The 18,743-nt window shown below is 33.4% G+C and overlaps 1 protein-coding gene across 1 annotated transcript; it reads left to right on the top strand.

Moving 5' to 3' along the window:
• Positions 1–1,486: 1,486 nt before the first annotated feature.
• On the top strand, positions 1,487–1,894 carry LOC139859762 (uncharacterized). Its single transcript, XM_071848535.1, has one exon. It carries the CDS (start codon positions 1,487–1,489, stop codon positions 1,892–1,894), a length of 408 nt encoding a protein of 135 aa, XP_071704636.1.
• Positions 1,895–18,743: the final 16,849 nt, after the last annotated feature.

Here is an 18,743-nt window from a genome sequence, read left to right as displayed (position 1 = left end):
TAGTTCGGCCAATCTTCATTGTGGTATTTGGTTCTCGGTATTGGGTTAAGGTGTTAACCTTGTTCGTTTATATTATTATATATTAATGTATTGTTGTGTTGTAGCTAACCCTCCGGGTGTAGCTATTTGGCGTTGTTCACATCGTCGTTGGTGAACTTATATTGTTATTGTATCTTTAGCTCGTTGCTTAGAGATCGTATGGTATGCTTAGTGTAGTGCCTTATATGGATGCCTCGGTATGCGGTATTTGTTATTTTGTGGCGTGTCCATTTTATACATATATATGTATGTAGTATATTATCATTCACTAAGCATTAGCTTACCCTCTCGTTGTTGACTCTTTTTATAGATTGCATGCGGATGGTGGCTCGGGTAAGCGCGAGGATTAGAGGACTTGCATAGTTTGCGTAGAAGGCTTGCTTTTGGATTTATTAGGATTGGGTAGCGTGTCCCCAATCGCCATGCTCGGCTTTGTTTTGTATTAAAAGTCTTATGGTCGAAAATTGTATTTTGGTACTTAAGGGGTAATTTGGGTCAATGTGGGCCCCGCTTCGTAAACTCAATTTTATTAATTAAACGTGCTAGTTTTTCATATATGAAGTCATGGTTAAAAGCGTTTTAGCTAAATGTGTCGGGAACTAGTCAAACATTTTCAATAAATTGACTTCCGGGGACAGCGGGCTGTCCAGGTGGTTTGGCGCGCCGCGCGGCCACCTGGCGCGCCGCGCAGATGGCCTGCACCAGAAATTTTTTTTTTTTTTTGTTTGAAATTTCGTCGTGTTTGGTCGGTTACGGTTTGGGTTGTTACAAATCAGATCACACAATAATCTTGTTCTTCACATATAATCACATCCGGTTCTTACATCGATATATCAATTCATCATATAAGCATGATTAGGTCATATCAAATTATTTACGACTTTATTCAATACCTTATCCTGCTCATCCGAAGCAATTTATCAAATCTAGGCCTAAGCCTATTGAAGATAACAACATCCATTCGATTATATCGCCTCAAGCTCACAAAAGAAGAAAATACATGACTCAATTGGAGCTAAAAAGGGAGAATAGATGGGGTCAACAAAAGTCAACATAGGAGTCAAAATAGAGAAGTCGGCATCTGTATCTGTATTTATATTTTCTGTTATTGTTAGCTAGAGAGATAGATATAACTCGTATATATGTATAGTTGCTGTAGGTGTATATATAAGTGTTGTATCCAACAGCTCAATGTAATTAGAATACACATCAATCAAAAGTTTGTTACATTCAGCTTACTGTTATGGTATCAGAGCAGAGATTCAGTTGAGTTTCCGGCCATCTTCTCCTGCTAAATTCTGGCGACCTGCAACTCAAACATCAATACATAATCACATCATCAGAAAACTCAAATTGACCACAATTTTCATATCAAATCATCATTTCGATCAAACTACAACAAACAATTTCAACAAACACATAACAAAATCAATCGATCAACAAATCAATGACGATCAGTGCTTCCTCAATTGAAGAAGACATCAACTCACCAAATCATCCATTGTACCTTCATCAAAATGATCATCCTGGACTGATCTTAATCTCTAAGAAGCTAACTAGTTCAGACAACTATAGTTCATGGAGAAGATCCATTATGATTGCTTTGAATGCCAAGAACAAGTTAAAGATTGTTACTGGAGAGATCACAGAACCTGCAAACAATTCAACAGTCAAGGCACTGTGGAATGGAACAAATGACATGATCATTTCTTGGATCCTCAACACAGTTACAGATCAAATAGGCAACTCACTAACATTCATCAACTCAGCTTCAGCACTATGGAAGGAGCTCCAAGAACATTATTCTCAACTAGATGGACACAGAATCTATCAGCTGACTAATGAAATCACATAACTAAAATAATACAATTGCACTGTTGAATTCTACTATCTAAAGCTTAAGGGTTACTGGGATGAACTGGATGCCCTAGAAGCACCTTATATGTTTATATGCACATATACCTGTGACAATGGAAGGATCAATGGTGAAAGGGAACAAAGGAAGAGGCTAATGCAGTTCTTGATGGGACTAGATGATTGCTACTCAAATGTAAGGGGCCAAATCTTGCTGATGCAACCAATGCCCAATGCTGCTAAGACATATGGTATGATTAGGAAAGAGGAGAAGCAAAAGGAACAACACATTACCAAAGCTTCAACATCCATTGCACTCTCAATGCAATCAAGCTACAACAATTACAGGAACAACACAAACAATTCAAGGTGGAATGCACAAAAGCCTACACCTGCACTGTTCAAGAAAAGTCCATTCAAGAAAGGAGTTTTCTGTGATAACTGTCATCTTGAAGGTCATGTCAAGGAGGAATGCTACAAGATTGTAGGGTATCCTATTGGCCATCCCTTACATGACAAGTACAAGCCACTAAATAAGGTCAACACAAATCAACCTCATAAAGCTGCTGTCAATATGGTGACTACAAATGATGAAGACAATGCTGATGGATCTGCAATGAGTGCTAGAATGGATCAGCTACAAAACTAATTGAATTAGGTTCTTATGATGATGCAATCAAACCAGTAGAACACAATCACAGGTACACATAAGCTCATTGCATCTCATATTAGCTCACAAAGGTATAAATTCATTGCTTCTATCATTGCACATCATAAAGATGCATGGATTGTAGATAGTGGGGCCACTGACCATGTTTCCACATCCCTGACTCTAATGTACAATATCCATCCCTGCACACAACCCATATATGTTACTCTACCAAATGGACAACATACACAAGTCAACCAATGTGGCTCAGTCTCAATAAATGATCAAAGTACCCTGCATGATGTCTATTACATACCTAGCTTCTCATACAATCTACTTTCTGTTAGCAAATTAGGGCAACACATTCCTTAATCTGTGCTATTCACACCTCTATCTTGCTATTTCCAGGACCACAACAAGAGGATTGCACATGGCACCCTCTGTAATGGTCTATATGTCATCCAACAAGACAAAGCTCATCAAATTCACTCTATCAATCAAACCATCTCTACACAAGATCCAATCTCGGCTGAAGCACTTCTGTGGCACTCAAGACTTGGTCACTCTTCTTATCAAGTTTTAAAACATATAGAAAGCTTATCTTCCATTATCAAGTGTACTTTTAATTCAAATCACTATACTATATGTACACTTGCAAAACAAAATAAACTTCCTTTTATTGAAAGTACATCTCATGCACATTCTTTATTTTCATTGATTCACATTGATATGTGGGGACCATACAAACACACCACCATGAACAATTGCAATTACTTCTTAACAGTAGCTGATGACTACTCAAGAGCAGTTTGGACATATATCTTACCATCAAAACATCATGCAACCTCACAAATCAAATCTTTCTATTCTTATGTCCAAAATCACTTTAACATAAGCATCAAAACCATAAGATCAGACAATGGCACAGAGTTCTTAAACCAATCACTAAAAGACTTTCTTAACTCCAAAGGCATTATCCATCAAACCACATGTCCATACACACCTCAACAGAATGCTAGGGTTGAAAGAAAACATAAACAATTACTAGAAATAGCCAGATCACTAAGATTTCAATCACATCTACCCATTCACTTCTGGGGATATTGCATTCAAGCAGCAACCTACATCATCAATAGACTACCAACCAAACCACTCCAAAATCAAAGTCCATACCAATTAATATACAATAAACCACCTGACCTCACCCACCTAAGAGTCATTGGCTGTCTAGCTAATGCCCATACTCATTCACTAGATAAATTTGCACCAAGGTCTACTCCATCTGTCCTACTTGGCTATCCAACCACACAAAAAGGCTACATCCTATACAACCTGGAAACCCACAAAGTATTCACAAGCAGACATGTCACATTCAATGAATACACCTTCCCTTTCAAATCCAAATCTATAGACACACCTATACACACTCACTCAACTCCAAATCCAATACAACCAAATCATTATGAGTCAAATGGGCCAACATTACCTCCTGATCCATTACCATCCATAACTCCAATCCAAACCACTCCAAATCAAACATCTCCATCTTCATCTTCATCCTCATCCACTTCCTCTGACACATCCTCACCTACTACATTACCAGATTCAAATAATCACTCAAATCCATCAACAAACACAGAACAGACAATTCAACAAGATCACCAAAAAAGAACTTCCACTAGAATTCACAAACCACCACTCAAATATAAAGATTATCAATGTTCCTTACATCCCTCCATCAATACACTGTCCAAATATCACCACACAAAATACATAAACTACCAAAACATTAAAAATTCCTCCAACAGACACTTAATACATACAATAAATGGTTTAGTGGAACCACATACCTACAATCAGGCATCTAAAAATATAAAATGGATGGAGGCAATGGATAAAGAGATCCAAGCTCTTGAATCTAACAATACATGGGTCATAACTACTCTACCTGCCAGCAAATAAGCAGTGGGTTGTAAATGGGTCTATAAGATCAAACTTAAGGCAGATGGATCTATTGAACGGTTCAAAGCAAGGCTAGTAGCAAAAGGGTTTACACAACAAGAGGGTATAGACTATAATGAAACTTTTGCTCCAGTGGCCAAAATGACCACTGTTAGAACACTCATTGCTATTGCAGCTCATCACAACTAGCCTATTGAGCAACTAGATGTCAACAATGCATTCCTTCATGGAGATTTACATGAAGAAGTGTACATGCAACTACCACAATGATACAACAAGCCATGTCCTCCCAACTCAGTATGCAAACTAGTCAAATCACTTTATGGTCTGAAACAGGCTAATAGACAATGGTTCACCAAACTCACCATATTTATATTAGCTAATGGATTTAGACAAAGCTATGCAGACACATCCCTATTCACTTACACACATGGGTCAGACTATCTTGCTCTAGTTATCCACGTGGATGACTTAATCCTCACTGGAAACAATGCTACACTACTTGCTGATGTTAAGAGGAAATTAGACAGTGAATTTAGCATCAAAGACCTAGGTTCAATCAACCACTATCTAGGAATAGAATTCCTAAGAAACACATAAGGAATCACAATGACACAAAGAAAATATGCCTTAGAACTCTTACACACAGCAGGAATACTAGATGAAAAACCCTCTAATGTCCATATTGACCCTAACATCAAACTCACAACAGATAATGATGAACCATTACAAGATACAACACTGTATAGAACTTTGGTAGGCAAGCTCATATACCTTACCATCACTAGACCAGACCTTGCCTTTGCAGCTCAACACCTTAGTCAATTCAGTCAATCACCAACTCAAAGTCACCTGAAAGCTCTCTACAAGGTTCTTGAAAGGACCCGTTCATACCGATTATAAATGATTCACAATAGTTGATTTCATTGTGAGGTATTTAACCTCTATATGATACATTTTACAAACATTGCATTCGTTTTTAAAAGACAAACTTTTTTTATATCGAAAGTTGACCGGCATGCATACCATTTCATAATATATCCAAACTATAAATGTCTTAATAATAAGCTTGTTGAACTCAACGACTCGAATGCAACGTCTTTTGAAATATGTCATGAATGACTCCAAGTAATATCTCTAAAATGAGCAAATGCACAGCGGAAGATTTCTTTCATACCTGAGAATAAACATGCTTTAAAGTGTCAACCAAAAGGTTGGTGAGTTCATAAGTTTATCGTAAACAATAAAATTCATCATTTTGATAGACCACAAGATTCAAATACAGTACACCTATCTCGTGTACGAAACCAGTTTTCATAATGCTTAGCAGAGTAGGTTCGAATCCTTTTCTCCCCCGTAGGTTGCCTCGCGATTTTTAAATAATCGTGCACATATCTCGTGCACAAAACTAATACACATAACCTATGTATAAAAATCATTCTCTCGATACGTAACATTCACTTTGCTTTCATAGTTTGGCTTGGTAACTGACCTTAACATATAATGCGCATCAATAATATCCCCAAAACAAAACATCTCGTCTGTATAAATATATAAAATTCGAAGTACTAAACACCACGCCCACTAGCTCTTCCGTCTAGTAACATTCTGGGTGGGGGTGTTAAACCCGGTAGCTACCTTTAGGATTCGTGTGAATTAGGGCCATACCCGATTCTAATTCTTAGGTTACCAAGCAATAATAATCGAGAAAAAATATTCACATCAATTGGTGGCAATTATCATGTCCACATAATTCAATGGTGGCAATTATCATGTCCACATAATTCAATGGTGGCAATTATCATGTCCACATAATTCAATGGTGGCAATTATCATGTCCATATAATTCAATAATAATCCGCAGAACTTCTGCTGCATAATAATTCATTCGAGGAATGTTTTTCTTGTGTCTATCTCATAAAATATTTATAAAAGCAATTCATGCATTCGCAGTTCAAAAATAAATTTCAAAAGCATTTAATAAAGAAGTTGTAAAAACAGGGCATGTATTCTCAGTCCCAAAAATGTAAAGAGTAAAAGGGAATCAAATGAACTCACAATATTGTATTTTGTAGTAAAAATACATATGATGACATTGAACAATGCAAGGTTGGCCTTAGATTCACGAATCTATATCGTTTGTGTATATATATTAAAACATATAGTTGTAATCGAACAAATATATATATATTTATTAGTGATATCATTTTTATATTAATAATTTATAGGTTTCATTATTTGTTTAAATATATTCATTTCATATATTTCTTTTATATAATAAAATATTTTGTTATGTTATATGTGTTAAATATATATATTTATGTATTTCATTTATTTATCAAAATAGTAGTTCTAATTATACTAAGTTAATATTAGTAATGATAAAAATAATGATAATAACATTAATAATATACTTATGTTAATCATAATAGTTCTATTTTTTTTAAAAATAATAATACTAATTTTTATGAAAGTACTAATAAATTGTATCATTTTTATAATAATATTAATAATACTAATCATATTCATAATATTGATATTAAAATGGTAAGATTAATAATATTAGTATTACTTATAGTAATACTAATGACAATATTAACACTAATATTACTTAATAATAATACTAGTAATGATAATAATATTAGTAATGATGATAATAATAATAGTAATCATATTTGAAATTTTTAATTGTTAATAATAATAAACGTTAACTTTTATTAGTTATAATGATAATGATAATAATAATAATAATAATAATAATAATAATAATAATAATAATAATAATAATAATAATAATAATAATAATAATAATAATAATAATCATCATCATCATTTTCATATAATAATAACAATAATACTAATAACAATAATAATAACTAAAATCATAATAATAATAAAAATAATAATAATATTAATTATAATGTTAGTAATAATAATAATAATAATAATAATAATAATAATAATAATAATAATAATAATAATAATAATAATAATAATAATAATAATAATAATAATAATAATAATTGGTATGGAGAACTACCTTCCCAAGCCCTTTTTAAAAAAATATGTCCTGAACCGAGCTCGAACCCGTGACCTCTCGCTCACCCGTAATCACACTAAACCATCGAGCTGCTGCTTGTATTTCTATTTAAATCTATATCCTAATTATTTTTACCCTGTATTATTTTCTGTCTCAAAATCTTCTTCTTCTTCAAGCTAATTCAGTCGTCCAAAGATCAAACCATTGTTATCTACTAATTATTTATTTAGTTTTAAGATTAAAATGTGAGACAGAAATGATTAGTAGTTGATTAAATTAATTGAAACCGAAATCAAATTAAAAAGAAACTGGATCAGACGACAAAACATAAGTTTGAACTCAAAATCAATTTCAAAATTTTAGGATGTTTTAGACCATACTTACAACATGAAAAAGGTCCTAAATTGTCCCAGTAAACTATCTGAATCATAACTTTAATCTAAAACATCAAAACAAAATCGAATTTTACTATGAACAAATCCTTTAACTTTTGAATTATAACATTTGACTCAAAAATTTGAATTTAATTCAAAGAATTGAGAGTTGAAACCTTGCAGAAATAATCACTAGGACATTCCTAACATAACTACATTTATAGATTTTGAAAATTAAAACGAATTCGAGTTAATGCTCATCACAGTCAAGAACACGATGAACCTTGATTTGATTTTGAAATTTAAGACTGTTTTAGACCACGATCTCAACATGAAATAGGTGTAAAATCACTCATATAATCTTTCTGTAACCTCAGTTGAACCTAAAACGTAAAATCTAACTTGAATTTCTTCAAGAACAGATTGTTTAACTTTTTAAGAATTAAGTTTGACTCCAAAATTCTTACTCGACAGATAAAATTGATACCTGAGATTTTCCAGATAGTTTAAATGAAAGATTTCCAACATAACAGCATTTCTAGATTTTAAAAATTGTTAAGAATACGAGTTCTTTGGAAAATCACTCAAGAACAGGGCAGTCGGCAAGTTTATGTAAAATTGTATTTGAATTGCTGTGTTTTCATTTGAATTGCATTAGTGGTGTACTATATAGAGTTAAAAAGGTATAACTGCAGTTGGATTTACTCAATTAACGTTTGTATTCTAGCTTGATTCACTCGACATAAAAATATTATGTCAGGAGTAAAAAAATAAAAAAAAATAAAGAGGACATCGACCCCTAACGGATTTTGTTTGTGTTATAGATAATTGGATTGACTTGATTAATCTAACAGACAAATTCCACAGTTTAGATAGCGATTTGCAACTGAAAATGTAATTATTTGTATTTAAATTTATATATATCATTATTTATATATCTATATACCTGTATATGTATTTATATATGTATATATATATATATATATATATATATATATATATATATATATATATATATATATAATTTGCTTGATTCCATTTTTCTTTTATATATATATATATATATATATATATATATATATATATATATATATATATATATATATATATATATATATATAGTTGTATTTTGTATATGTATATGTATTTATATAATTCTGTACGTATATATCTATTTATATGTATATACTTTGTATATCTTGATAATTACAAGTATAAATATGTTAATACTATTTATAATACAATAATAATATTATTGGTAATAATAAAATTATGGGTAAAGAGGTTAGTAATAATAGACGATAAATAATGCTAATATTAATACAAACAATAATGGTAATTTTTAATAAACTTAATTAATAATAATGATAATAATGATCTTATTAATGTTACAAATAATAATACTAGTTATAATAATATTAATGTTATTAATTAGTAAAGATAATATAATAATTTATTTACAACAAATTTTATTAAAAAAAATTTATTAATACTGATTCTAATATTAATATTTATTTTAATGTAAGTAATACTAGTATAGTAATTATATTTTAATTTATAAGTAATTTTAATATGTTTATAATATTTAATAACTATTTATTATATATATTACCATACATTGATTATTTATATCTTATATATATTACAATATACATATAAAAATAATTAAACATAAAAATCATATATATTTATGTATAGATTCATTTTAAATTACGCTTAATTATTTTGTATCTTATTTTACATTTCCAATTCAAAAGATTATATTGTAATTTATTAATTCAAGATAATATATATACTTATTTTCATTTATATATATATATATATATATATATATATATATATATATATATATATATATATATATATATTCATATTCATTTACAACAGTTGTTCGTGAATCGTCGGGAATAGTCACAAGGTAATTGAATACATGGAACAGTTTAAAACTTTTGAGACTCAATCATTACCATCTTTGCTTATCGTGTCGGAATTATATGAGGATTAAGTTTAAATTTGGTCTAAAATTTCTGGGTCGTCACAGTACCTACCCGTTAAAGAAATTTCGTCCCGAAATTTGATTGGGACCGTCATGGCTAACAATAAAAATGTTTTCATGACGATTTTGAGTTGATAAATAGAGTTTTATCAACATTGTGTAATATTGATAAAATAATTCGATTACTCGAAGAGTATGAGTGAAGCTATCACAAAAGAGTGAAATGAATAAATGTAGGTTTGTCTTAACCGGTGACGTGGTCACGATTGATTTCTGGAATTCAAGGAATTTAGGGAAAATCTTCGTAATAAGATTTGTTTCTTTGGTGATTAAGGAAATTAGGATCCTCTTTGGTTAAATAAAATAATCTATTTTGATTGTTCTATCGGATATTTCACTATAAATCCACCCTCTTCATTTCCTTTATATTTTGGAGTTCCATCCTTTTGCTTTCTCTCCGCAAGTAATGATCCAGAATTCATAGGTATGAAGTTTCGAATAAACATGACTAAATTTCTAAGAGAGAAATTGTAATAGCACGATCTTGATTAGTGAAATTACCAGAATTCAGGAGAAAAGATAGAACAATCAAGAAAGTATGTTCTTGATATGTTTATAGACTAGATAGAATATAAGAATCGTGTAACATGGCACATGATGACGTTATGATCTGTGAATCATCGCGTTCCATTAGAAACTCAGCATGACTTACTGTAATATAATCACGTTGATCAAGTGTCATTATATTATACTAACTCATGCTTCAATACCCAACACTACTTCAAAAACGTTCATAATTTAAATTCGAATTTTTCAGAATTTAGAAACTAAAATAGTTTTCTTTGTAACGCAGATATCGCAAAAAGATAAATGATTTCAGATAAGAATAGTTATTAAATTATCTTCAGAAATATCGATGATATTTATAATAGAGGATACAATAATATCTTAGAATTTTAGAATCAAATTGTGATGAAGAAATTCATTCACGATGATTTAGAGTGATTAAGGAGCAAGGTATTCGCTAAAGATTTTAGTAATCACTGAATCATTTGGATTCTTGGAAGGCAGGTTTAGTTTTTGTGATTTGTCTACAGCCTCCTTCATAGTTTCGCATAATCCGCTTTTCGGTACCAACTTTTCTGAGCTTTGCCAACATACTATTCTTTATCATCAAACTTTTGACTATTACGGTTGTCTATAGTTTTTGCTGCTTCATTCAGCTTTTAAAGAATTTGGAGTATTGATTCGTAGATTGGGTACTTTTCAGAATTTCAGAATGGAAAATCATAATTCTAAGAGATAAATGTTATATGTGAAGGTATTTCATATGCCCGAGAGACATAATTAATTAATGTGGCCAATATGTTATGATCCAAGTCGGGTCATACCCAATAACAAACTATCAACACTTTTATGTATTTGTTTTAACGATAGGATCTTTAAAACTAATACTAAATACTTAGACTTTGAAATTGGTTTTCTAAAGTGAAATGCTAGAAATAATTATATGGATAATTATTTATATAAGTTTAATTATTTTATTAAACTAACACTTGTGACATATTATTTTATAATGGGTTTATAAAATTATATGCACATGTATAAAAATGGATGGAAGTAATATGCATGTTTAATTAATTAATATATATAAAAAAAAAGGGAAAAGAGGGCCAAAAGTGGCGGCCTCTTTTGGGGCTTCCTAGGAGCCATTTTGCCTTGTTTTTACTCCATATACTTATTAGTTGTTGCATGCATTTTTCCTCTCCCAACACATACATTCAATCTAGCATTTGAACTTGCAAAAATACTCTCTCTTCTCCCTTTTCTTTTGGCCGAAAATTGAGAGGTTCCACAAGGGGTTTTGGTTGATTTTGCAAGTGTTCTAAGTATACTAAATCCTAACCAAGAAGAAGGGTGTTGATTCTAAAGTTTGTGGGTATTATCTCTTGAGGTTTCAAGTTAGAAACTAGCTTCACTTCATCATCATCTTCTTGCTACTTCAACCTCCTTTTAGGAGAAGGTATAAACCTCTTACTAGCTCTATTTACATTTTAGTGTATTTTCAAGACTAGATCTATGAAATGGAATACATTTTAATTGGTTAAAATACACATGCAAAACTCAAAAATTGCTTCCGCTTGCTATATACATATACACGAATTCATATACATACAAATATGGTTTTGTGACTTTGTTTACATGTGGTATTCCATCAATGGTATCTAGAGCCAAAGTCTTGCTAATATGCTTCTTGTTTTTGGCTAGTAAACTCATTTATTTTACAATCTACCAACATGCATGAAAGTAGAATGTAAAAATCATGAGTTTTGGTGGGGTTGTTGGTTTGGCCGAATTTTTGGACCCCAAAAGTGGGTTTGGGGCTTCAAGTTTGGCCAAGATTTGTTGTTATGTTATTGTTCACAATCGAGCCTAGACCGTGTGTTTGTTTGGTTGAATGATTTGGTTATTATTCATGGTTGTAATATTCATTCATTTGGTTTGTATTAATTTGTTGTAATTTTGTAATTTTGGTGTGTAAGAAGTTGTAATTAATCTTGTATTTTCTTCATGTAATTTATTCTATTTGTTTGTAAAAATAGAGTAGGTTGTTGTTTCATTTTCTAGAAAAATTGTATTAGGATATAATTTTGTAAAAGAAAATGAAGATTCAAGAAGAAGAACACAAGATGGAGCTTATGAAGTTACAAGATTAAGTGCGAGATTTTGTATAAAATCTCTTACTTTTGTTAACCCTTAAAGGTGACATTTGTTTTTTTTTGGCTAAACAAATGTCCACCAAAATGGCTCTCGATTGTGAACATTTTGTTATGCATGTTTGTGTATGTTTGTATGTTTGGTTGCTACAAGATTATCACATGTTAACACTTGCATAATACATTATAAATGGTTATAATAAAACATAACAAAATGACACTAATAATTGGTTATTAGACCTAAATAAAATGGTTTATTTAAAAAGTATTAAATTGGTTCATAACTAGTAATTGGTTTTACTAAAAGGACATGAAAATGGGTTTTCAAAATTTACTACACACCAAATGCATGTTGGTGTATAGCACTTTGTTTTCCAAACTAGAATGTAGAAAACATAAAATCCCTTTAACTAAAACAAGGTAAACAAGTAAAACGCCATCCTTTTGTGAAAACACTTAGACATATTAAGAAACTCTTGACGGGATAAAGGTCACCTAACCGTCATGAGCGAACTAATATGAATAAGGTACACTTCGCATACATATGGGATAAAGGTCACCTAACCACTTGTATGTTAAGTCTACATGTTTACACAAGTAGGACGACTTGATTTGGGAATCATGAACTTAGGGTCACCGAAGCATGAGGATCAAATAGGCGTTGATGGGATTAATGTGCCGTGCAAAAGGATTGCATGATCCCATAACTTAGAAGTTGCAAAAGGATTGCAATTGTCATTATGACTACCTAGCTAAATCAAATGACGGGATAAAGGTCACCTAACCGAAATTTGATTTACCGTTGGATTCTAATATTTAATAAAACAAATTAAAAGGGTATTGTTTATTAAATCTAAAATCGATACTTAAAATGAACTTTGTTGAATTTAGTAGATGGCCGCTAATAATAACAACAACATGCAAAACGCACCACTTAACATGAACAACCTATCATTAAGGTCTCTCTTAGAGAAAGACAAACTCAACCATACCAACTTTATGGATTGGTTCCGCAATCTTCGGATTGTCCTCAAACAAGAGGATAAAGCGTATGTACTTGAGGACCCCATTCCCGATCAACCGGATGAGAATGATGTGGAGGCAATGGCCTCTTACGATAATTATTGCCACGACTCCCTTCAAGTCTCATGCCTAATGCTTGGGACTATGATTCCCGAACTCCAAAAGGATTTCAAGCATCATAGTGCATACGACATGATAACGCAATTGAAGGAGATGTTCCTTCAACAAGCACGTGTCGAGCGTTTCGAGACCGTTCGGGCGCTACATGCTTGTCGTATGGACGATACCCAATCGGTTTCATCTTATGTGCTTAAGATGAAGAGCCTTATTGATCGTGCTAACCGCCTTAACCTAAACATATCAAATGAGTTAGCCACCGATCTTATCCTTAACTCCCTATCAAAAAGGTTTGATCAATTTGTAATCAATTACAATATGAATGGGATGGATAAGAGCATAGGTGAGCTTCACGGTATGCTTAGAACGGCGGAAACTAGCATGGGTAAAAGGGCTTTACCCGTGTTAGCAATCGATCAAGGTGGGTCCAAAGGTAACACCTCTAAGCCAAAGGTGGCTAAGAGAAAAGGACCCACCTATCAAGGCAAAGGGAAGGGGAAGATGGTTACCCCAACCATCAACAAGGCTAAGAAGCAAAAGGTAGCCGAGAAGGCAAACCCCAAGGAAGACCCATGTTTCGGTTGCGGTGAGATGGGTCATTGGAAACGAAACTGTCCGGTCTACCTCAAGGAGTTGAAAGAAAAGAGGGATGCGGGGCAATCCTCAGGTAATATATATATGGTATATATAGAGCTTGGTATTACTTCTTCTAATACATGGGTATTAGACACTGGATGTGGAACTCACATTTGCAATTCTTTGCAGGGGTTCAAAAGAAGTAACAAGCAAACGGGAACATCAAGTCTCTTCATGGGGAATGGAGCTAAGGTGCAAGTGAAAGCTCAAGGAGACTTTGTGTTAAAACTTCCAAGTGGCTCGGAACTTATTTTGAATGATGTTTTGTATGCACCCGACTTATGTCGAAACATTATTTCTGTTTCCCGTTTGAGACAATGTGGTTTTAATGTTAATTTTATTAATGATGATATCCATGTTTGTTTAGATAATGTATTCTATTTCAAGGCTTCGCCTTTAAATGGAATTTATGAATTGGTTCATGATGATACATCATCTAGTAGCTCAATCTACCATACAAGCACCAAGAAACTCAAAAGGGATTTGAGTGATTCCTACTTATGGCATTGTCGCCTTGGTCACATAAACAAGAACCGAATGCATACACTTCAAAAGAATGGACTTTTCAAATCAAATGAAATGGATTCGTTTGATGTATGTGAATCTTGTTTACAAGGCAAGATGACTAAAGCACCTTTCTAAGGGACTTATGGGAGGGCTAAAGATTTATTGGGATTAATACATTCGGATGTATGTGGACCCTTTAAACCCATGACTAGGAATGGTGAAAGATACTTTGTCACTTTCATTGATGACTTCAGTCGTTTCGGATATGTCTACTTATTAAGACACAAGGACGAAACGTTTGAAGCATTCAAAGAATATCAAAACGAAGTACAAAATCAACTCAATAGGACAATTAAGGTACTTCGTACCGATAGAGGAGGTGAATACCTAAGCGATGCCTTCCAAGATCATCTTAGAAGTTGTGGGATTATCTCGCAACTTACTCCATCCGGGACACCACAGCTTAATGGTGTGTCCGAAAGGAGGAACCGAACCCTAATGGATATGGTTCGATCTATGATGGCAAGAAGCTCGTTACCTCTATCATTTTGGGGTTATTGTCTAAGTCCGCGGTTCGTATTTTAAATATGGCCCCAACCAAGAAAGTGGAACGAACTCCTCATGAGATGTGGTTTGGAAAACCTCCTTCTCTTTCATACTTGAAAGTATGGGGATGTGAAGCTTATCCTAAGCAATATGTAGCTAATAAGCTACATGCTCGATCCACAAAGTGTATCTTCATAGGATATCCCAAAGATGACATGGGGTATTACTTCTATGATCCATCCGAGCAAACGGTATTTGTTGCTCAGAAAGCGGAATTCCTTGAAACCAAGTTCCTTATGGAAGGTGATGGTGAAAGGAAGATAGATCTTGTAGAGGTACAAGATCAAGCCGATGATACACAATTGGTTGGCACTAGTACTCAACATGAGGATGTTGAAAATGATCAAGTGGATGATCAAGGTACATAAGACGTTCGAAGATCTAGTAGGATTAGTAATCCTCCCGAGAGATATGGGTTTCTCGTGGATGGTTGCTATACGGTTGATTTGGATGAACCGACAAACTACGAAGATGCTTTATCAAGGATTGATAAAGATAAATGGCAGGAAGCCATGAACGCCGAGATGCAATCCATGTATGAAAATCAAGTTTGGGAACTTGTTGTGCAACCTCCTAGCTCCAAGCTAGTTGATTGCAAATGGCTTTTCAAGAAGAAAACCGACATACATGGAAACTTGGATACATACAAAGCTAGACTTGTAGCAAAAGGTTTCACTCAAACTCAAGGGGTTAATTATGATGAAACTTTCTCGCCTGTGGCAATGCTAAAGTCTATTAGGATATTATTTGCCATTGCTGCTCACTATGACTATGAAATATGGCAAATGGATGTCAAAACCGCTTTCCTGAATGGATATCTTGAGGAAGATGTCTATATGGTACAGCCCGAAGGTTTTGTTGATCCGAAAAATCCTAAAAAGGTATGCAAGTTAAAGAAGTTAATCTACGGATTGAAACAAGCATCTAGAATGTGGAATCATCATTTTAATGAAGAGGCAAAGAATTTTGGCTTCATTAAAAATGGTGATGAAGCTTGTGTATACAGGAAGGCTAGTGGGAGCTCCATAATGTTTCTTGTGCTATATGTGGATGATATATTATTATTTGGGAATGATATTACCACAATGCAAGAAGTCAAAACTTGGCTAAAGAGTTGCTTCTCCATTAAGGATCTTGGAGAAGCACAATACATATTGGGGATAGGGATCTATAGGAATAGATCCAAGAGATTGATAGGTTTAAGTCAAAGTACATACATTGATAAAATCTTGAAAAGGTTCAAGATGGAAAACTCTAAGAAAGGTTTGGTACCTATTCAAAGAGGAACCGTTCTCAGTTCATCTCAGTGTCCTACCACGAAGGATGAACAAGAGACAATGAAGAAAGTCCCATACGCATCTGCTATTGGGTCTATCATGTATGCAATGATATGTACTAGACCGGATGTGTCATGCGCTCTAAGCTTGACAAGTAGATACCAGAACAACCCAGGAAACAGTCATTGGATTGCAGTTAAAAGTATATTGAAATACCTTAGGAGAACTAAGGATATGTTTCTAATATATGGGTCTGGTGAGGAGGAACTCGCTGTAAAAGGTTACGTGGACGCGAGTTTCCAAACTGATCGAGATGACTCTCGATCACAATCCGGTTATGTCTTCATGTTAAATGGTGGTGCAGTCTCTTGGAAGAGCTCAAAACAGGAAGTTGTTGCGTTATCCACTACAGAGTCGGAGTATATTGCCGCCTCACTGGCAGCTCAGGAAGCTGTATGGATGAAGAAATTCATCGACGACTTAGGAGTGGTCCCTTCCATTCAGGACCCTCTTGAGATCTTTTGTGACAACGAGGGTGCGATTGCTCAAATCAAGGAACCTCGTGCTCATCAAAAGACTCGTCACATTGAGCGGAGATTCAACTACATCAGGGATGAGGTTGAAAAGGGAAAGATATGTATTCACAAAGTTCACACAGATCAAAATGTTGCGGATCCACTCACGAAGCTTTTACATGGGCCAAAACATGAGGGACATGTTTGTGCATTAGGGCTTCGATATTCTAGTGATTGGAATTGATCTATTTTATGTATTGTAACTGAACGAATTAGTTCAAACTCATAAATATAATTATGGTATTAATTTAATTATGAGTCATGTTCCAATTTTGCATATTTTATCCATGAATAAACTATTATTCTGAATTCCGTAGTTGATCACATTTGTGAGAACAAGTGTGAGGTCTAGACTATTATGAACTTGGATTGGTTAGCATTCAAATGGTGAATGTGGGGCAAGGTTGCAACCAAGGTTCATAGATATTTGTGGGACACAAATATTGGAAGACCCGCTCTCAAGATTTACTATATGGAGCCTTTGTGGTTGATCACATGTAATCTTGAGTAAAGGAGAATATCATTATATCCTCTAACCTGAGACACATATTAGGTTCGGATATTCACCGAATATTGTGCCTTGATTCTTTCCTTCGCTGTTCTGAAACATGGTAGTACATAAGGGAGGCTTCAGGTATGGTACAAGGTGTAGTGTCTAGGACGTATGTAGTCAAGATGGAATTTGTCCCTCTTATTTGTTGAGAGTCGGATGTCTAAGGCCTGATAAAGTTAAATCTATAAGAGAGTGGTCGCTCTGTATCTCTTGGATTTAACATGACATCTAGGACAAAAGGATATATTGAAAGATTCACCTAAATCATATTCGAGATGGGAACTCGAAAGGGATGATGTTATTGAATGGCACTAAGTCATAACACATTGGGGGTGATGTACGGTCGTTAGGTGGTATCCGTCACTTGCATTAATTCCTTATATTTCTCGTGCAAGTGGGAGATTGAAGGTATTTCATATGCCCGAGAGACATAATTAATTAATGTGGCCAATATGTTATGATCCAAGTCGGGTCATACCCAATAACAAACTATCAACACTTTTATGTATTTGTTTTAACGATAGGATCTTTAAAACTAATACTAAATACTTAGACTTTGAAATTGGTTTTCTAAAGTGAAATGCTAGAAATAATTATATGGATAATTATTTATATAAGTTTAATTATTTTATTAAACTAACACTTGTGACATATTATTTTATAATGGGTTTATAAAATTATATGCACATGTATAAAAATGGATGGAAGTAATATGCATGTTTAATTAATTAATATATATAAAAAAAAAGGGAAAAGAGGGCCAAAAGTGGCGGCCTCTTTTGGGGTTTCCTAGGAGCCATTTTGCCTTGTTTTTACTC

This window comes from Rutidosis leptorrhynchoides, chromosome 7 (genome assembly GCF_046630445.1).
Source record: "Rutidosis leptorrhynchoides isolate AG116_Rl617_1_P2 chromosome 7, CSIRO_AGI_Rlap_v1, whole genome shotgun sequence".
NCBI classification, from domain to species: Eukaryota; Viridiplantae; Streptophyta; class Magnoliopsida; order Asterales; family Asteraceae; genus Rutidosis; species Rutidosis leptorrhynchoides.
This window is presented reverse-complemented; position numbering and strand designations above follow the sequence as displayed.